Source organism: Nothoprocta perdicaria, unplaced genomic scaffold, assembly GCF_003342845.1.
Source record: "Nothoprocta perdicaria isolate Ctin4 unplaced genomic scaffold, notPer1 scaffold_251, whole genome shotgun sequence".
NCBI lineage: Eukaryota > Metazoa > Chordata > Aves > Tinamiformes > Tinamidae > Nothoprocta > Nothoprocta perdicaria.
In genome coordinates, this window is record NW_020455479.1 from 813,446 (window position 1) to 834,340 (window position 20,895).

At 48.4% G+C, this 20,895-nt stretch overlaps 2 protein-coding genes and 1 pseudogene across 4 annotated transcripts; 1 reads left to right on the forward strand and 2 right to left on the reverse strand.

Annotated features, from left to right (window-relative positions):
• Positions 1-5,856: 5,856 nt before the first annotated feature.
• Positions 5,857-6,586, reverse strand: LOC112948008 (annotated as a pseudogene).
• A 3,186-nt stretch (positions 6,587-9,772) lies between these two features.
• On the forward strand, positions 9,773-13,509 carry LOC112948007 (olfactory receptor 1052-like). 3 transcript variants are annotated; one of them, XM_026040209.1, is made up of 3 exons: positions 9,773-10,066; positions 11,189-11,300; positions 12,154-13,509. In XM_026040209.1, exon 3 carries the CDS (start codon positions 12,171-12,173, stop codon positions 13,104-13,106), a length of 936 nt encoding a protein of 311 aa, XP_025895994.1. In that variant the 5' UTR covers positions 9,773-10,066; positions 11,189-11,300; positions 12,154-12,170; the 3' UTR covers positions 13,107-13,509. The 3 variants fall into 3 exon arrangements, with proteins under 3 accessions (XP_025895994.1, XP_025895993.1, XP_025895995.1); XM_026040208.1 differs by having other exon boundaries at positions 11,203-11,300; XM_026040210.1 differs by lacking the exon at positions 11,189-11,300.
• A 6,379-nt stretch (positions 13,510-19,888) lies between these two features.
• LOC112948006 (olfactory receptor 2D2-like) lies at positions 19,889-20,895 on the reverse strand. Its single transcript, XM_026040207.1, has one exon. It carries the CDS (start codon positions 20,893-20,895, stop codon positions 19,954-19,956), a length of 942 nt encoding a protein of 313 aa, XP_025895992.1. The 3' UTR covers positions 19,889-19,953.

Below are 20,895 nucleotides of genomic sequence, written 5' to 3' on the forward strand. Positions count from 1 at the left end.
TTTTTTTTTTAATTTTGCGTAATAAACCGTTCAATCGGCTCCCGCTGCGAAAGCTGCCGGAACAAAAAGTGAATCTTTCAGTTCATCTGGATTCGTTTCCCCTATTTCACCTGGCTGCTTCCCCTTGCCCCACACCCGTCTGCGAGAGGAGGAGGAGGAGGAGGAGGAGGAGGAGGAGGCTGAAGGAAGCGCTGCGCTGGCCACGGGGAGCTGCAGCGGTCCCGGCTTCACCAGGGCAAAGCCGTCGACGGGCGGACAGGGATTCCGCTCCGCTTGTGCCCCCTGCGCCCGTCCTTTGGCATCACCTCCATCATCTTGCGGTTTTGCTGCCCGGCAGCGGAAATACATCATTTATACATCCTTTTCCAAGGGAAAAGAGAACAAGTGGTGGGTCGGGAATGGCCACTGCCCCATCCCGGCCCACTGAGCGTAGCGCCAGGGCTGGGCATTTGCCAGGGGCTGCGATTCCTGCGGTGCTGCCTCCTCCGGCCGCTCGTCCTGGCGCCTGGGATGCCTGCAACAAATTACGGTAGGGACAAAGCATGGTGAACTGCTCCGAATGTGGAAAAAGGCTTATTATTATTATTATTATTATTATTATTATTATTATTTAAGGATTACACCTGAGGGTGGCCAATAGATAAATCAGGTTGTAGTTAGAGATCAGTACTCCACGAGCAGAGAACCCCTGCGTGCTGCCTTGGCCCCGGGGGCCTGAATGGTTTCGGTTCACCAAAGACCTGACATGCTGTATTTTACAGTCCTGTACGTATAGATCTCTATGTGGACATAGATGGCTACTTATTTGTTCAGTTTTCTACTTGAGAACCTTCTGCTGCTTCTGCAAGGCGGCGCTTGAGCATCCCAGTTGCTCCGGTCCCACCAAAGCCTCCTTAATAGCAGCAGAGGGAGGGAAGGAGGCAATTAGGGGAGGGCTAATGATCCCCCTGCGCAAACATCTCAGCCAGAGCCTAATTGCAGGTGTCACCCTCTAATGAGCCCTCTGCTGTCCCCACGCCACCGTGGTGGGTCTGACAGTGGTGAGAAAACCACCCGTCGGACAATTGGGGTGTGGAGGTTTGTGGAGCTCTTGCTGTAGGACAAGGACCGAGTCCCAGGGGGAGCTGGGGCTGAGTTATTTTGGAGGCAGTAGTGGGATTTCTAGAGCTTAATGTTACTGAGATGAGTCTTCGTGCTAATTAACGAGCTAATAGCTGCCAATGATCAATTGCTGTCGCTATTGATGCCATTAATTCCACAGTGCATTTTTAATAATGAGGACACAGATTAATTAGCGTGAGGATTTCACGGCTCTTGCGCCAGTGCTTGGAGAAGGGAACAGCGAGGTGGCCGAAGCACTAAATTACTTTGGCATTCGTGGGCCTTTAAAGCAGCCGTCCCTTTTCCTGAACGTTATTTTGACCAAAGTAACCCTCCAACACCTCTTCCCCTCTAGCACCTTSCCAAGCCCTGCTTGGGAAGCGCACGCATCTCCGTTTTGGTGGTGGTCGCTCATGCCTGTGGTTGTTGATACCCACGGTTCTTTTATCCCGGGTTCTTCTAGTGATGAATATTTCCATGCATGCTTCCTCTTGACCAGTCTTATACATCGCAGCTCAGCAAACCTGATTTTTACCCACTGCTAGGGACATCGTAGTCCTTGCAGAGACCTTCACGTGCTGGTGGCTTGTGCCAGCCATCAATGCAGAGGATGCCCAGAAAGCCCCATTGCTCGTGGGGAGCTCTGCAGCCCATGTCAGGACTCCTCTCCAGAGCACAGATGGAAAACTCCTATGGAAAACTCCTGCTTTCTGCTGGGAAATGAAGGCAGGGGGGCTCACTCGCAGGAAGCCCGACCTGTGGCAGCATCAAAGGAATGGGTCAAGCGGAGAAATTCCTGAGCAGGGTGACGGCAGCTGCTCGTCTCTTCTCTGATCCCATTTTCCCGTGACTCAGGGATCCCGAGGCACGAACCATCTCTGGGATGTACAGACACTGCATATAGCGCCTAAACCTAGGCAACGGGAAGGATTTCTCTGGCACATGGGCATGTTTGCAAAGCCTTGCACGGCCCGTTGCCTCTGTGGTTTGCTCGCCAAGATCCACGCTCCTGACTGTGAGCAGAAGACCTAAGTGACGGTTCCACAAACGAATACCCCGACACCAAGCGTAACAAAAAACTGGTTTTATTGCAAGATCAAGGCTGGCTGGTCTCTTTTCTGCCTCGCGAACGTGCTGCTTCATTCTGACTAAAAGCCAGGTACCAAAGACGTGCACAGCGCTGAGCAGGAAATGTGGGGAGGAGAGTGACCCAGAAAGAGCGATGACTTCATGCTGCGGGATTCTGGTTGCCCCAGGCACTGCTGATGGGGAAACGCTGCTGGAGCTGCCGGGGGCCAACGCGCCTCTGAAACGGTGGGGGAAGAGGATGGCCCTGCACCACCAGCCACTCATGGAGACCCGCGGGCCGTCACGGATTGTAATCTGCTTCTCTGCCATTGCATCAGGAGAAGGTTTTCTCAACACGGTGAATTCCCCTAAGCTGAGCTCTTTCATTTCATTGTCTAAATGAAACTGCTGATGGTTCTTCTCTCCTGGCTCTGCACCAGGCGTTTCATCACCGCCGTTGCTTTCTTCTCCCCTTTGGTGTTGGTCTCAGAGAAGAGCTCCTGGAGCKTCTTGCAAGGGAGCAGGGCTGACGAGAAGCAGCGTGACAAAACCAAAGCAAACGCCTGGGAAGCAGCCAGGAGAAGCCCGTCGTGGGAGACGCCCAACTGGAAATTCAAGACACAGCGTTCCCGGGTGACGCACGGAGGACTCGGCGCGCTCGCCCATCCATCATCCGCCAGCGGAGCAGGCGTCTCCCGTTGGGCAGTGGCTTTCTCAATGGTTTTCATCCCAACGTCAGAGCCCGCAGTCTTGTCATTATGAGGGGAAAATATCTCCATGTTAATTTATTTATTAAGAAAGAGAAGGAAAAGAAGCTCATTTGCATGGCAAAGTCTGGAAGTCTGCAGATAAAGCAAATGGGAATTGCTTCAAGGAGAGGTTATTCCCAATTATTTTAAATATTTAATTATTCTGTCTTTCATGATTTTTAACCTCCTTTTATGATTTCGGGACGCTTTGGGGATTTATACTCGTTCACAGCACCGTGGAATCACTTCTAGGAAAAAAAAAAATCAATCCACTTTTAAGTAGCTTTCTAAAAATAGGGAGTTTCTTTTATCATTCAGACGGGGACTCTTCAGGGGACTCCAAACTGGTGGCAAGGAGGAAGGATAAACCTGGCTACAGCTTTTTATCTGAACACATCAAGAGAAGAAAACAGCCTCTGTGAGGGATATGGATTCCCAAGTAATCCAGCTGTTGGCCTCCCATGTGCCCATTGCCAAATGGCTTTAAGATACCATGGAGAGGGAAAAATTAACGGGTTGAAGACCAGAATGTCTAAAGTTGGCCTTTGCAGTGGCTAGATGATCCAGCAACCTGTGGTCTTCTGGAGGCACCTCTGTTGAGCCCGGGAATGGGACTTTCATGCAGCACCCTCAAAAATGTGGATATAAGTTGCGCTGCTGAACTGGTCCTTCCCGTCTTCCCGATCCCGTGTGAGGGTTGTCCAAGGCACCAATAACCTTCCTGCGGAGAAGATGAGCAATGAAGACAGCGATGGCAATTTCTGAGACCAGAAAGCACTGTTGATGGGCAATGGATTGAAAATGCTGCAGAAAAATAAAAGGGGTACAAGAAAAAAGACAGGGAATAAATGCATCTTGGTCACTGGTGGAAAGGGAGAGAAAATAATGGCTTAAACTGACTCCCAAAAGATTGAATTTGATAGCAGGATTATCACGGCCGTCGGGCTCTGGGAAAGGACGTGATGGAGGCTGACAGCCTCAAGCGGCCTCCCGCAGCGGTGGGAGGGCCTCTTTTGCCTCCAGCCTCGCTCCTGAYGCAGCTCGTTCCCGTTCCCCCGTGCCGGGCTGCTCTCGCGGCTGCCCTTGCCTGTGGTTGCCACACTCTGAGCTTGGGAAGGGTCAACCCCTCTTCCAGCGGGCTCCCTGGCCCCGCCAGTCCAGGCAATCAACCAAATCTACCAAATCTACCAAAAGAAATAAGCATCAGAAGAGTGTCCAGGTTGTGGGAACCCACATGAAGGTGCAAAGCTCTGTGAAACAGGATGATTGGTGGTGATAGGACTGGTTCAAACGTGTTGTGGAGGAAGTATGGGAGCTAGACCGCGCTGGGGGCACAGATCTGAATGTCCCATATCCCTCAACCCAGACTTCAGAAATTRGGCTTACAGCTTAGGACAGGTTGAGGTATTATTCCAATGCAAAAGCCATCCTGGAAGGTCACCTGAGTGCTGTGATACATGCAGCTCCTACCAGCTTTTGCCCACCACCCTCCATCATCTTGAAGACCATGTGAAGGGATGGCTGTGCCTTGGAGATCTGTTGTCGATGCTCCTTAGGTCTCCAGGGGCAGCTCATGCCCTGGAGAAGCAATTAGCAGCTATGCTGCTGTTTTGTTTTCCACATGGCTTTGCTTTTGTCTTTCCAAAAGAAGATTAATTACACCCATTCACTGTCATCTGAATTGATGCAAATTAAGGGCAGCAACTAYGGGGCGAGGGCAAAACCAGAGTTGTTTTTCTCACCCGTGAGCCAACATCTGAAGGGTCTCCACAAGCCATCTCAACCTTAAGCATTGCTCAGCAATGGACATGTGAACTTAAATGGCACCAAACTGCCCCCCGAGTACCTAAACCAGACCAAAGCTCCGCTTTTGTCTGTCTGTGCCCTCCAAGGCTGGAGCACTCCATAGACAATGACAAGGATGAGTAAGGCACGAGCCCTTGGAGAACCCAATGCACCTGTGAGACCTTTTCCTTCTGCCAGGTTGCACTGAGAAAGGGTTTTGCTGTTGTGAGGAGAACATCAAGACGTGCACACACACACACACACACCAGACGTAGTTGCAGCCTCATTTCCCAAAGAAGCCAGGCTAATAAATATTGCATCAGCCGGGAAAGGAAGGGATGTTTGAAGTGCCAAATTTATTTTGCTGCTGCTCTATGGTCATAAAGTCCGGGTGCCTCTTTCATATGAAGTATGAATTTGTAATTATAAGTCATAAAAGATTTATACAAAGTGCATATTTCGTGTATGAAATGCCATAGAAAGAGCAGGCTTATTCTGGGGTGAGAAGCTACCTTTGCAGTTACCCCCACATTTCAAGGAAGAACAAGTCTTTTTCAAGCAGCACTTTGGAAAGAAATGTTAAATAGACTGAATGAGCACAACGGGAAGGACTTCAAAAGGAAATAAAAATATCCCTTGGAAGCGATGTCGTGTCTTTGTAGTATGAGCCCGTACTCGGCAAAGCTGTTAGAAAATCAGCTCAATGTCTGCTTCTGCTGGGTGGCTTGGAGCTTCCTTGCTGCAGATCTGCAGGTCCTGGTGCCCAGGGGTGCAGGAGGACCTGGAGATGGCCCTACRCAGAGGCAAATCAGCTTTCCGGCCCCAAATGCCAGCTTTTCCAGCCCCAAATGCCAGGTTTTCCTCTGCCTGTGCTGTTTTTCCCACCTTTTCTACTTTTCGTACCTTTTCTACTAAAGCAAACAAGTTCTCAGTTGCAATTGAATTGGCCTTCAGTCAAGCTCTGTCTTGTGTCAAGGATTTGCTCTGCCCTGGTATTTTCTCCCTGCACGTGATCTCAGGCAGCCCTCGCTGGCGAGCGCTTTCCCTACACATAAAATAACGTCACCAAACCAGCCCTGGCTCCAGTTTGCCCCCGAGACAAACATCTCTGTTGATGCAGCCGCGAGAAAGCAGCGCTGTGCCCGCCACACATTCACAGGGAAAACCTTCTCCTCTGCATCAGCCTCCCCAGCGCAGCCTTCACCTCCTGGTTCCTCAGGCTGTAGACGAGGGGGTTCAGCATGGGGATCACCACGGTGTAGAGCACAGCAGTCGCCTYGTCTGCGTCCGCCGTGGATTGGGAGCTGGGACGCACGTAGATGAAGAAGACGGTGCCAAAGAACAAGGCAACAGCCGTCAGGTGGGACGTGCACGTGCCGAACGCCTTGTGCTGGCCCTCCACAGAGCGGATCCTCAGGATGGCCACGAGGATGTACGCGTAGGAGACAAGGATGATGCCGCTGCTCAGCATGCCCAGGGCGAAGGACAGTGCGGAGCAGAGGCTGGGAGATGGCCACGTAGCGGTCATAGGCCATCGCTGCCAGGAGGTAGCACTCGGTGGTCATGAAGAGGCTGAAGAACCACATCTGTGTGGCGCATCGCGGGAGGGAAATGGCTTTCTGCTGGGCAAAGAAATTGGCCAGCACYTGCGGGGTGACCACAGAGGAGTAGCAGAGGTCTACAAGGGACAGGATGCTAAGGAAGAAGTACATGGGGGTGTGAAGCTGAGGGTCAACACAGATTAAGAAGATCATCCCGAGATTCCCCACTACTGTGATGACGTAGCTCAGCAGGAAAAGCAAGAAAAAGGAAATCTGCAGTTCCAGGCAGGCTGAAAAACCCTCAAAAACAAACTTGGTCACTTTGGTGCAGTTTTCTGCCATCCTTTCTTCTCAGCCYGTGGAAAGAAATAAAAAGCTAACGTGGGCTAGTGTGAGGTAGCTCGTTCTAGATAGTATTAGATAGCTCGTGGCCATGCCCTGGTAGTCCTAGGAGATAACTTCACAGGGCTGGCAATTGCTTCCCACAGAAATGGGATGTAGGCCTGGAACCTCATCTGACTCATCTTTAGTCCTTGTGGGCAGCTCTACTAAATCCTTCTTTTCGGGAGCTAATCCAGCTCTTTCGGGAACTGGTTGCTTTGCACTTACTGCTGAGTTCAAATCAGCTGTGCGGCGCTGGGTGGTCGAAGCATTTCCTTGTTAGATGGTATCCAGATATTATAAATGATGTTTAGAAAACAAGGTCCTAGAGCAGGGAGTGAGGTAGCTCCCTAGCTTTGGGAGGAGCAGGGCCTTGGTTTGGCCTCAGGAGGAGCTGGCTGAGGGTGGTAGGGAAGCAGACATGGCGCTCCAAGGGAAAAGCAAGGCTTTCCGAGATCTCTGGAGATCCTGCAGGGTCTATGACCACCAAGGGGGTGTCGAGTCGACCTGGAGTGGAGACATGGGCTGGTAGAAGGGGGTTGCCCTGCAAAGCTGCTGGGACAGGTAATAAATGTTGTTCAAGCCCCCTCACCCAGCAGGGCGGGCCTGACTCTCKCAGCCACAAGTTGTTCCACGTGGGTGTTTGTTGCATTCTTTTGCTGTTGAGAGTGGAGGTTTCGGTGTCCATCACTGTGGTCTTTCCAAGGGAGAGCAGGGAAGATGGCAGTGCCACCCTGGGCCTTGGGGTTATTYGTATCATTCCTTGTGATTTGGCAATTAGCCTCTCAATTAGAGCTTACAAAATCAGTGCTAGTAGAGACTTTGGGAGCTCCCCTAAGCCATCTCCTGACCTAAGCCCAGTCCAGCCTGGTTCACCCAGCTGCCCCAGCGACATTGCTGAACAGCCACAGGCTGATCACCAGTTATTCACTTACCTCTTCCAGGGGATGAAGTCCTCSTCTTCACTTGGAATCAGGAATAAASAACAGGAGTGATATTTATATCTTCTCTTCCTTTGATGGGGCAGCTTCAGTGCTGCCATATCCTGTCAGTTGTGTAGGGTGAGATACCCCATCCRACACGTGCTGGGCCAGGCAGCTGCAGTGTGATCCTCAGCTTCTGGTGCAATTTCTTGTGGAAACCCAAAGTGGTTTTGGTCCTGCTTGCTCCACTGTCCTCTGACCACGAGGAGCCTCCTTCTTCTCAAATCCTCTCCCTGGGAAAAGAGATTTATCCCGGCAGTAAGTGTCACTTTAAAGAAAAAGAAAAAAAAAAAAAAAAGATTATGTGTTTGCTGAAACGATGGCAATTACTTTCCTGCCTTTGCGACTGAAAATTATGTGTACTTTGAGTTAAGCACGCTGTGCCCTGGGACGTGATTATCGCCTTGTTTTCATCTCCGCGTGACAGCCGAGCACATTCCTGGGGACCAGCGGCCTCCGTGCGGCCGGATCAATACCTCTGCCTTGCAAGTGGCCTCAGCTTTGACTGCAATATCTGCTCTGGCCTTAGGTTGTCCTCAGTATGGTGGGAAGAATACTCGGTTCCTTTCCACTTATGCATATGCATACACATGTATGCATGTACATTTGCCTCTGTTTATGTATTTATGTGTGAAATAAAGAAGAAACACCAAAAGGTGAGTTCCTATTTGACGCAGCGTGAAGTTTATTCACTTGCAATTTCCTTAAGCCATTTAAAATAAAGGTAAATCTTTAGGTGGAAGGTRCCTATCCACAGTGCAGATGAAAAGGTCCAAGCGTGTGTGCCAAGATGGGATATTTCCATATCYTACAAAAACATGCACTTTTTTTTCTGAACTGGCCAAAACGCTTCTGTTTAACGCCTCTCTATCCCACCTCGCCTGGACCCCTGCTTATATCGCCATGCCCTGGAGCCCTGTTTAAGCTCAGCCTGGGGCCTCCAGCCTCTTCCTAAGCTGCGCTGTAGGTGTGGTTGTCTCCAGCCTGGTCTTTGCCTCCTGGATAGACCTCAGACCTGCACTGTAGGCAGCTTCTGGATGGACCCCAGACCTGGCTCATTGCTTGCTGTGCCTGGGGCTGTCAATGGACCCACTTACCAGCCCTGGTAAAGAGTGGAGCCTGCAGCCTCCTGGGTCACATCCTCAGGAGCACGGTCAGCATGCGGAGGACCGTGGTTGTCCCCCTTTCCTTGGTACTATTTAGACCATGTTGGATATCCCCTTCAGCTTTGGGGGCCTCTAACTGGCCTCCAGCAAGAATGGTGTCGATAAACTTGAGTAAATCTAGCAGGGGCCACCAAGACAGCTAGGGACAAAGACCATCAGCTACAAGACGAGGCTGAGGGGAAGGTGCTTACTTAGTCTGGASAACAGAAGGCCTTGGGAGGACCTAAGAGCAATGTCACCATGTCTAAAGGCAGGTTATCAAGAAGCCAAAGCCAAATACTACTCACGTACTATTCTCCCTGCTGAGATGTACAGCAGGGCRATGAGGGGCAGCAATAATAACCTAAAACTGAGATGTCTGACTGTACAGAAAACAGTTTCTACCCCAGAGGCCAGCCAGGCACTGGAAGAGGGCCTTGCCARGCTGTGCAGCCTCCACTCTTGGAGATTTTTCAAGGCTTGACTAGCGAAAGCCTTGAATAATGTGATATGAATCTGGCGTTGAACCTGCATTAAGGTGGAGATTGGTCTAGAGGTCTCCCGAGGTCTGTGATTAGTCCCATTCAGTGACCACCTATGAGCGTCCTGAAGAGCCAGGGTTTCCATGGATAGTATGTGATGTGGAGACTTATCGCTAAACTAACCAACATGTTGAACAMCACATCCTTTTTTCTTTCTTTTCTCCAAGCATCCTTACAATGCCACCACTGCTCTCTGCTGGCACGAGTACAGCAGAGCAGCTCCTGCACGTGTCCGTGGTGGCCCACGGGCACGCTTTAGGTTTGTGACACTGCTTTCCTTTAACAGATGCTCTCTGACAACTCGTGCTCATCCCTTCCCCAGCTGGTTGCAGTTGCCTTCCAGTCCCACTTGCAAGCTTATCACTGCCACCTGTGTTCCTAAATGTAATGCCTGAGAGGCCTTCCCAGCTGTGAGGAAGGTCAGATATCTGCTGTGCTTCTCACCCTGTGGTYGCAGGCAGGGAAGGAAGGAAATAAAGAAGAAACCCTGCAGAAGAAAAGCACTAGCTGAGTTGCCACCTGTGGCACTGGCAGGGCTACACAACCAGCACTGGCATCCATCAAGGGAAAGGCCACACAAGGCAGTGATCTCCTTGGAGAAAGAAGCTGGTTTCCAAGGCTCGAGAGCACCTTGTTGGGAGCTATGCTGAAGAATCTGAAGGGCTGTGTGCTCAGCACCCAGTACTCCAGCTGCTATGGGGCCCTGGGTCACTGATTGGATTGTTCTCATGGCCAGAAGCCTTGTGCAAGCCTAAACCAACCTGGACTGGGGTAAGTTGCTTCTGCAGAAAGCTCTACTTGGCCTTCTGTGTCCTCCACAGGTTGAGCTTTCCTTGACAAACTATGGAGCATTGGATGCTGTGGCAAAAGCCAAGCTTGACCATCTATAAATGAACATATTTTTGAGCAGAGAGAACCTCAGATAAACTAGGTCAGAGGCAGGTATTTATTTTTTAGAGTCAGAAGTTAGAGCTAAGAAAGATTTGGTAACAATAAATGTAAATTCAACAGACATGAATTCMGAGACTTGGTAAAACAGTGTTCTGGTTGGGATTCACCCTAACCATGTTGTCCAGGCGTCCTTTAGAGTGAGAAATAGGTGCTTCTGGTGAGTGATATATCCTGGGAAGGTGTCCAAAGRTAGCTTGAGTCCTTGGAAAGACTACAAAGAAGCTGACATGGCAAGCAACCTCAGGAAAATGCATTAGAAAGGACAATATAAAACTGCAAGTTACCTTGAAATTGGAAAAGTTTCAAGGGTGGTGATTTGGTTTCTGTGTTTTGAGGTGCTTTTTCTTTAGCAGGTGCACTTTCAGTTTCAGCACAAACGTTGTACAAACAGAAGTAAGCTTAGTGGCCAGGACAGAGATGAACAGATCCRTTAGTAAGAAGTTACTGTAGGTGTCTCTCCAGAAACGTAGGCAGAAAAAGTCCTTCTTAGTCCCATTTTTTTCCATCCAAAAACAAAACAAAAAGGCATTCTCTTGTGTTTGTTTTTTTCCTTGCCAAGTTAAGCACGTAAGTATAATTGCCTATCCTCTGTAGGCTTTATTTCTGGTATATTTGGGGGATTTTCCAAAACACATCCTGCAGAGAGAAATTTCTGCATGATGCAATGCCAGGTACTCAGGGGAAGCTTGCTCTGCTTTTCAGGTGCCCTGGGGAACCTGTGCTAATTCATCCCATGACTATGGGATCAGTGGGACCGCATTCTGGTTTTGTAGAGACCGACAGAGCCTATATTTGGACTCCCACTCAGTCATCACTGAGTGGATGTCTGATGAGAAATTGGGAGATCATTGGATGGAGTGAACATGGGTGGCTTTCTGAGGCAAAGAGATGCTGGGGGGCGAGGTATTGACTATCCTCACATGTCTCTATCAACATTTTGAGAACTTTATGTCTAGACAAAATCCTCCTTCAGCACTTGCTGATGATTGTACATGCCCATGGTTTTGCTGGAGTGGAGGAGGACTGTGAAGAGCTGCAGGAGTCCCAGTGTAAGGTAGGGAAAGCTAAGGTCTTGGTAAGATACTGCTAATAACCGATGCAGTGAAGATGCAAAAGAAGAGGTGGGAAATGACCGTGCACATCACATAATGCTTCTACACATGGTGTATGAATGAGAGAACAAGCATGCCTACTGTAGYGTGCAAGAAGGAATTTGGGCGAACGGATGAGACAGGATACCCCAAGCTTGKTTTTTTTGTTGCTGTTGTTTATTTTATTATTTTTAAGCACCTTCTTGGGTAGTGGGAGAGCTTCTCAGTGAAGATATTAGCAGAAGTGAAAGGCAAGGACTTTATCGCGCGTTGAGCTGGAGTTGGAGGAAGACGTTGGTATTCTGTTACGCATTGGAAAATCCTTTCTAAAGCCTATGAAAATGAGAGCGTAAGGCATGCCTGAATATCTTCAAAGGGCATTTGAAGGGTACTACTATTACTAGAGACATTGCATGCCACTCTGTAATTAATCTGAGAGTATCCTCACTTGACTGAGCGCAGAAGTTTCTAATTAGGTATGTTTCATCACCTCTATATTATTTAACTACAGTTGGCTCYGGACTTCCACTGTAACAGCAGCTAGTTTAGATAGCTGCTTGAGCAGTTTTGTATCATCTATGCAGAAGAGACCAAAATTTTGAGCTGGAAAGGAAAGGATTAAGGGGAAATTTGGCTTCAGAATTTCTAAGAACRTCTGATTTTTTCTTCCAAAGGTGTCACAGTCACTGCAAGAAAGAAAATCAGTCGTTTCTTTTACATTTTTCCACTTAACCGCAAAAGTGGTGTCAGCTTCTCACATTGAAAGCTATGAAGTGGAAATATCATCCAGCACTTTTATTTTTCACTCCCTTGCAGGTGTCTCCCCGGTACAAATGACTGATGAGAACTGCACCAGGGTGACCCACTTCATCCTCCTGGGACTCACAGAGCATCCACGCCTGAAGCCCATCCTCTTTGCCCTCTTCCTGGGCAGCTACGTGCTGACCCTGGTGGGCAACCTCAGCATCGTGGTGCTGGTCAGGGTCAGTCCTCAGCTCCGTACCCCCATGTATTTTTTCCTCAGTAACTTGTCCATCTTGGACATCTGCTATTCCTGCACCATCAGCCCCAAAATGTTGTTRGATCTTTCACAAAAGCATACGGCCATTTCTTTTGCTGCCTGCATCACGCAGTTTCACTTCTACGCTGTTTTTGCCGCAGTTGAGGTCTACCTTCTGGCCGCCATGGCGTACGACCGCTACGTGGCCATCTGCAACCCCCTGCTCTACGGGGTCGTCATGTCCCCTGGGCTCTGTACGTGCCTGGTGGCTGGGTCCTACCTTGCCGGGCTGCTGAATGCCCTGGCCCACACCAGCGCCTTGCTCCAGCTCTCCTTCTGTGGCCCTYGGGCCATCAACAGCTTCTTCTGTGACGGGCCCCCATTGTTCGTTCTGTCCTCCACCGACACGTGGCTCAACGAGCTCGTGATGTTTTTGTTGGTGGGCTTCAACTTGACCGCCACCAACCTGCTCATCGTGGTGTCCTACGCCCGCATTGCGGTGACCGTTGCGAGGATGCGCTCCGCTGAAGGCCAGCGCAAGGCCTGCTCCACCTGTGCCTCCCACCTGGCCGCTGTCACCCTTTTCTACATATCTGCTACTTTCAACTATATGCAGCCCAGTTCGATGAACTCAATGGAAAATAAGAAGATTGCTTCTATCTTTTATAGCATTATAGTCCCCATGTTGAATCCCTTGATTTACAGTCTGAGGAACAAGGAGGTGAAGCATGCCATAATCAATATTATCAGTAGGAAAATGTACTTTTGAAAGTCATTTTTATTTCATATTATTTATATATATATATTCACAGTTTTCCCCCCTCTCTCTTGAGAGAGAATGTTCCACACAAGCCTCTGATATTGCTGCTTCCAAAGTTGTTTGAAGCCTCAAGGATTGGGATGGGGAAATTGATTAGTGTTTTAGGGAAAATATCAGTCTGATGGTGCTCACTGACATAGCTACATCTTTCTCGTCTGAAAAACAAACTGCTTGTCCAGTTACTCTGCCCACCATGTAGTAGTCACCTTGCCCCTTCATGAGCTGGAGATGGTTCTAGCGTGTATCTGCACGCAATATCACAGAACGGTTGAGGTTGGAGGAAACCTCTTGAGAAGTCCAGTCCTTGCCTGATGTGCAAGTAGGATTTCCTACATTTTATTTTGTCTCTTCAGTGTGTACCACTGAGAAGAATCTGACTCCAACTTCCCTACCTCTTCTGACCAGGTATTTACTGACAATGATAAGATGCCTCTGGAGCTTTCTCTTCTCAAACCTGAACAGTTCCAGCTCTCTCCGAATCTCCTCRCATGAAAGATCAGTCCCTTCATCACCTTCATAGCCCTTCACTGGACTCACTCCATGTCTCTCTTGTACTGGGGAGCCCTGAACTATATAGTTCTCACCAAGGCTGCATGGAGGGGAAGGATCATGTCGCCCAGCCTGCTGTCAATGCTCTGCCCAGGCATCTAGTGGCCTTCTTGGCTGCGAGAGCACCTTGCTGGCTCTTGGCCACCATATTGTCTACCATGACCCCCAGGTCCTTCTCTKCAGAGCTGCTCTCCAGCAGCTCAGCCCCCAGCCTGTCCTGGTGCATGGGGTTGTTCTTCCCTGGAGACAGGACTTTGGAATTCCCATTGTTGAACTTCATGAAGTTCCTCCCTGCTCCATTCTCCAGCTTGACAAGGCCCCTCTGAATAACAGCACAGCCACAGGGACAAGAAAATGATGAAAYGAACTGGATGAGATTATAATAGCAGCAAAAAAAAATAGTCCGTCATGAACACTGTTTTAAAGAGTGATGCATCTTGCCACAGACTCRCTTAAAGTATGTGAATGTTGAAATTCCTGTCAAAGCTTTTTCAGCTGATTAACACCATCTTTTTTTTTTTCTGATAGCCAAAGCTATTTGTTTCTATTTTCTGTTTTTATCAAGCAGCCTATCCATATTTCCAGAATGCATATGCCCAGTGAACATGAATGTTAACATACAGTGTTAAATGAAGACTATTTAAAAAAAAAAAAAGTAAGCTTTGGTTAATGATGGACATTATGATGTTACATTCACATATCTAGATATTTTCAGGTAGAATTCAGTTGACCACCACTACCCTCCAGGATATTAAATCTATAACTTCATATACTTAGACTTGTCAAATTCTTTTGTATATGTAAAGAACAGAATGAGCTGTTCAAACTCATATTCTGAGCCTTCCCTTCGAGTAAATCTTCTTCTCTAGATTGTATTGRGAGCCAGAGGCACTTTTTCCATTTCCTGAGCTCAGCGTGGAACATAAAATACTGACCCATTACAAAACCTGGGGCTCTGAGCTGAAGTTAATGCCCTTTATTTTCTCCTGTGCACTGCTTTATGTAGAGGTATGCTGAATTTCACTCACCATCCTCCACCCAGCACTTTCCTGTGCATGGCTTTGAGTGCACCTCGGGGTGCAGGTCTCTGTGTTGGGCTCTGTTTCTTGACTCCCTCCTTGTCCGTGTTGGTTAGCTCCACATCACAGAGTGGTTCTGCAGCATGTGCCATACACCCTGTCCTACAGCAAACAGAGCTGGGAATGGCGTGCTGACCTCAATCAACACCTAGGAAATCATAGATCTTTTTCTAGGAGAAAAGAAGGAGAGAAACCCAGGGAAGGGTTGTTCGTCATTCTACAAGGCTTTCACCTCTTCCCTTTCCCCAATCCATCCCTTGGCTGTGGTGGTGCAGGCATCGCCCCAGACCTGGGTGCCATCCTGTGTGTCCAGAAGGCTGGCAGGTCCTCTGCATGCAGCTGCAAGGAGAAGTGGTGCCCATTACCTTGGTGGTGGGAGCAGGGGAAGGTCATCTGTCCCAGGCCCACGCACCGAGSAAGTGGCTCAGCTGGACATGGACTACTTTGCCATCAGGGTAGGACCTGGGGAGCCTACATCTGCCACTAGATGCTCTCCAGTAAGTCAGGCAGATGCTGCGATGCCATGAAGTTCTCCAAGATAAATGAGGTGCTAATGTCCCCTTTGAGTTGGAGGTGGGAGCTTATCAACTCTCTGAAGCCTACCAGGTGGATCTGCATGAATATCTGGAGTCATTAAGACTGGTAGTGCTTTTCACATAATTTAGCATTTCTGAACATGTTAACTGCCTGTAGTACTGTATCAAGGGGAAGTGCTGCTAAGCAGCTGCACATCTTAGACATGTGAGGTGCACCAACAGTCAGCCCCGTGTTGGACAGGGTGATGGTTTATAATGCGTTGAAGAGGGAAGGAGTAGGAAAGTGCTTGGAGAGCCTGAGGCTGCTGCGGATCGAGCCATGCTTTTACCGATAGTGCTGGCCATGGAGGTCACACCACAGGTTTCCACCCCTCAAGCAGCAGAAAGCAACTAAGAATCACCAGCACAGTCAGCACCCATGAACTGAGGACTTAGCACTATTTGAGTCAGGGGCTCTGTAGGCAATAATAGGCTTTGATGGCCCTGAAGAGCCTCATCTAGACCTCCACCTAGCCCATAATCCAGGAACCTTGTTTAAGCAAGCTAGTTGACAGCCCCAGCTCCTCTGAGCTGTTTTGTAGGTGTATCTGGCTCCTGCTTTGTCTCTTGGATGAACCTCAGACTTGCACTGTAGGTAGATTCCCTCCTAGATGAACCCTTTGACAAACATAATAGTTTGTGGCCACCACCGACTTGTCTCCTTTAGCTCTAGATGGGAGCCCCAGGATGGACTCTAGATCTGGTTCAGCACTTGTGGTGTCTGGAGCTGCTTATGGACCCTATTGCTGGCCCTTAAGGCTTATTTATAGTGTGTTTGGGGGTGAATCTCCTTCATCCTGAGTTTTCTAGCTCTCTATGCTGCASCCCATGTAAGATCTCAGGCACTTGCTGCAAGGTGCTAAGTGACTTCTGCCAGCCCTTGGTGGCCAGGGGAAGCTGCCTTAGCTGCTGGRGTAAGGTGTACAGACTTACGAAAACCTCTTCAACCTCTGCTGCTAACCTCTGTAGCAGGGACTGGAGGACTGGGGAGGTGCACCCCAACATATTGACCYATAAGCTGTCTTAACCACAGGCTTCAGGGCCGGAGTAGCTGTGAAAAAAACAAACAACTTTAAAAGTGCTCGTTGCCATTAACTAAGAAAAAAGTTTCTTTCTTGTTAGTTTCTTTGAGGTTGTCCCCCAGTGACTTGTTAGGAAGAATGAGGTGAGTTGACTGTGAGCTCTCTAAGAAGGTTTCAGGGTCATTAGAGACTTTCTTCCTAATGCCCAGARGAGTTTGTTAAGCTGATGACTCCTGGAAGAGTGGTTGGCTCCCAGAGCGAGCGTCTTGTTTTGGGAAGGAGAGCAATGTCATTTGGGATAGAAATMGATTCAACCACCTAGAGGATGGGATTTTGGCATTTGGGCTAGCTGGGAGGCTTCCAGAGGGTCATGCTTTAACTCTTACCTCTTTTGGCTGCTAGACGAGACATTTGGTCTGATTAAAGAATAAGGTGTTTCTTGTTCTCACTAACGTGAACTGGTCCTGTGCATTTGTTGGCTTTCACTAAGCAGATGCTTCATCTTTGCCTGTTCTTCACTCCAAAGAAAAACAAATAAAACATTTAAGAAGTCCTTCAGATACCACTGGAGCCTGGGTTGGTTTAGGTTGGTCTGACTCTGGTAATGGCCTTATCTATCCTTAGGGGCTTCAGGTATTCCAGAGGAGCYTGAGGGAGATGTGGGTCACTTCAGCACACAGGCCACCCAGTTCCAACTCCAGACAACCTGGAGTTGTCCTCATATCTGTTTTATGCTTTACATGGCGTAAGGGATGGAGGGCAGCTGAACAGGCATCACTGAATGCCAGGATCGTGCTCTGGGGTTTCTTCTTCTTGTGATATATTGAGAAAGGCGAGAGCTGCAGCCGGGGCAGGACCAGGAGAGCCCAGACCCAGAGCCTGGGCTCAGGCTGCCAATGCCCGATGGAGCAGTAGGAGTCAGGGTTGGGATTATCCCTGGTTTAAGTCCTCTCCCGTGCTCACTTCTGGCACCCACATCTATGAGTGACTGCGCCAGGCTTCCTGAAAAGAATAAATAAAATCCTCACTCTCTGCTGGGACTCTTCCAGCCAGCTTGTAGAGGAAACCACAGCAGTATGAATGTTGACTAGTAAGGTTTTCACTTTGTTTTGTGTGGGCAAACGTCAGAATAGACTGTATACCATGGAAGGTATAATTAAAAAATTTGCATAGCTGAATGACCTCTATTTTTAGGTATCTTATTAAAAAACAAACAAACAAAAAAATCACGTGGCAGGAGGGAAAGGGGGAAAGTGCTGGGTACCTGCTGTTTTCCAGGCGTACTCGCGTCTGCGATGACTGCAGTTCAGCTTACCTAAGCCTTGCAGTTTAAAAGGGAATTGTGTAGCTCCGTCTTAAAATGGGTGTCTAAATGGAGCCACTTTCCCTGGACTAACAGAAAGGCAGAAAAATAGGAACAAATGCCACAACACAGATGGCTGCAACGGCATTGTTTGCACTGTACTTTCTTTTTTTATTTTTTCTTCTTCCCCCGAGCATATTTCCATTATTAGTCTTCTCGGATAAATGAGATTTGAAGGCAAGGACTATTTTCCTAGTCTTCCATTCACACGTCAAACATCCAAACAATGCATTCCTCTGGCAACAGCTGGTGCCTGCTCTGCTTGTTTTTACTGCAGCTGTAGAGTTCAGGCAGAATGCCCTGGGTCTCACACCAGCCCTGAATGGGCCATTTTGTTTGGGAATTGTTTGGGAAACAAGGGGCTACGCTGCCCAGAGCCGGTCCGGAAAACCACCCGGCCTCATGACTCATGCTCCCCATGGATATGCCCTCTTTGGATCCCCCCAAAGCTTTGCTACCCCTGCTTGAAGCAGGTTAAGGAACCCTTTGCTCTGCTGCTTTGTATGGCAGGCACATGAATTCCAGTCTAGCTTTTGGACTCTGAGAGGGACCTATGGAGAATTGGCTGGTATTCAGACATTTAAGGTAGCGTGGGAAGAGTTTCCTGCCCACGGACTGTAGAGGGAGCCCAAAGGAGCAGCTCATGGTCTGGGGAGCTGGCTCGGACTTGGATGCTCAACTTCAGGCTTTCAAAAACATGCGGGATGAATCTCATCTTTGCAGACCAGAAAGTCAGCTGTACCTCGCTGTGCTTTGTTCATAGTTTTCCTTCTGCTTGATCCAGTTTTCCTGGCATGTTCCTCAGAGGCTTCTGCTGCTGGTTGATTGCTGTGAATTGAGCAGTGGGTTTGAWAGACTTTGTTCTGCCTAATTCCACCTTTCCTCAGTCAAGAAAACGAGGAAGTCAGTTTATAGTCAAAAAACTATGCTTTTTCTAGCATAGTTGCTGGAAGAGGTGGGAGACAACCAGAGAGAGGAATACAAGTTCCTTGGGGAAAATAATGATGGAAACAAATCCGAGCTAACCAGGCCATCCAAAAGAAATCTTCTGGAGAAAATTTTGTGGGAGTTTTTTAAAGAGATCCTTAAGATCTCTTAAGAGAACGTCTTCCAGGAAGATTTGTGCTGGGAGGGAATTTCCTAGAGCAGACCTTTTTTTTTTTTTTTTTTTTTTTTTTTTTTTTTTTTTTTTTGTACAGAATTGAAGACAAGATTTTCCCTTAAAGATACTCTGCCTGGTTTTGCTGTATGTGCCTTAGAGATGCCATAGGGATTTGTTCTTGCTTTCATTTTCCAGCATTGGTTTATTTAGACTTTAAACTCCATGAGACAAGAACTCTGCAGGTTCCTCTTGGTTTCGATCATTCCTATCTAAACTTCATCATTGTAGTGACAGTTATAGATGGGGGTAGGAAGTTGGAATAACTTTGCAGGTGTGTCCTCTCTAGCATGGGCACCCACTAATGCGGACACGTTGTGACACCCAGATCTTGGCTATAATGTCACCAAGTAGGAAATTAATCTACACCAAAGAAAGGAGGACGGACAGTTGTCCAGAGAAAACTATTATGTGGGGAACAAACCCACCAGTTTTATGGGAATATGAGCACAAAGCACATCTTCCAAAAGGCTAATTTAACTGTCAGTAACTTTAGGGGTATGGTGAAATGTTCTTCACATGGCCTGGGGTCCTTGAGGCCTGAAGCTGGTTGCAGAAAGCGGCTTGAGAGAAGCACACACAGCACACGCAAGGAAACAGCTACTCATAGCAAACACCTGCACCGATTTCATTGGAGCAGATGGCAGCTTTATTTGCTAACCAGCCAGCAAAGTCCTCAACCAAAGCTTGAAATGAGAAGTGAGGCTGTTACTCTTCCTTACACTTGTAATAAAATACAGAACAATACAACAGAGGTTGACAAATAGACAAGTCTGAAGAGAAATCACAGCAATGGTTAATATTATCACTGCTTGCCTCTATTCCTATTTTCTATTTCACCTTTAAATGAATTACTGGCCTGAGGCAGGCTGAAGTGAGTGTCTTTATTTTTTWWWAATTTATTTAAAGCCAAATACCAAAAGCTATCTAGAAAGTTATTTGTATGTGATTTCTTTTTGTTGGACCCTACTGAATTTAGCACATTAGAGAAATAACCTAAGCCCATTCCCCTCAGAGCTAAATGACCCCCCAGCAGCCATGCAGACTCTTCAGACAAGCAGGGATTTGGGCCTAGTGAGAGCCCTTCTCAAGGCATCCTTCATGTCCTTGTTCCTGAGGCTGTAGATCACGGGGTTCAGCATGGGGGTCACAATGGTGTAAAACACCGCCACTGCTTTGTCCCCATCCCGTGGGGACCTTGACTTTGGGTTCATGTACATGAAGACGGCTGTTCCATAGAATATGGTTACCGCCATCAAGTGGGACCCGCAGGTGGAGAAGGCTTTGGATCGCCTGTGGGTAGGCCGGATCTGCAAGACGGTTGAAAGAATTTGGCCATAGGAGACAATGATCAGGAGAAAAGGGATGAAGACGATAAGGATGCTGAAGATGAAAACCACCATCTCTGTGAGGGTGATGTCAGCACAGGCCAAAGCCAGCACGGCCGGCACTTCACAGAAATAATGATTCAAGGTGTTAGGTCCGCAGAAGGGCAACCTCAAGACGAGGCTGTTGATGACCATGGAGCTCAGCAGACTGCTGGTCCAGGAAGCCAAAGCCATGTGAGAGCAAGGTTTCCTGTTCATGACAGTGGTGTAGTGCAAGGGTCGGCATATCGCCAGGTACCGGTCATAGGCCATGACCGCAAGCAGGATACACTCTGTCATGCCAAAAGCTAGGGAGAAATACATCTGAGCAGCACAGCCAGAGAAAGAGATGGTCTTCTTCTCGGTCAAGAGGTTCACCAGCATCTGCGGCATGTTGGTGGAGACATAGCAGATGTCTAAGAAGGACAGGTTGGAGAGGAAAAAGTACATGGGTGACCGCAGCTGGGGACTGGCTCTGACCACCGTAATGATCATGGTGTTCCCAAGCACTGTGAACAGATAAAAGCAGAGGAACACGATGAACAGAACAGCCTGTGTCCTTGGCTGCCTGGAAAGGCCTTGAAAGATGAACTCTGTCACTACGCTTTGGTTTTCCTTGGCCAT

Bases quoted from the DNA above. Each gene is read 5' to 3' on its own strand.
- LOC112948006 (XM_026040207.1), bottom strand. From the start codon at position 20,895: ATGGCCAAGGAAAACCAAAGCGTAGTGACAGAGTTCATCTTTCAAGGC.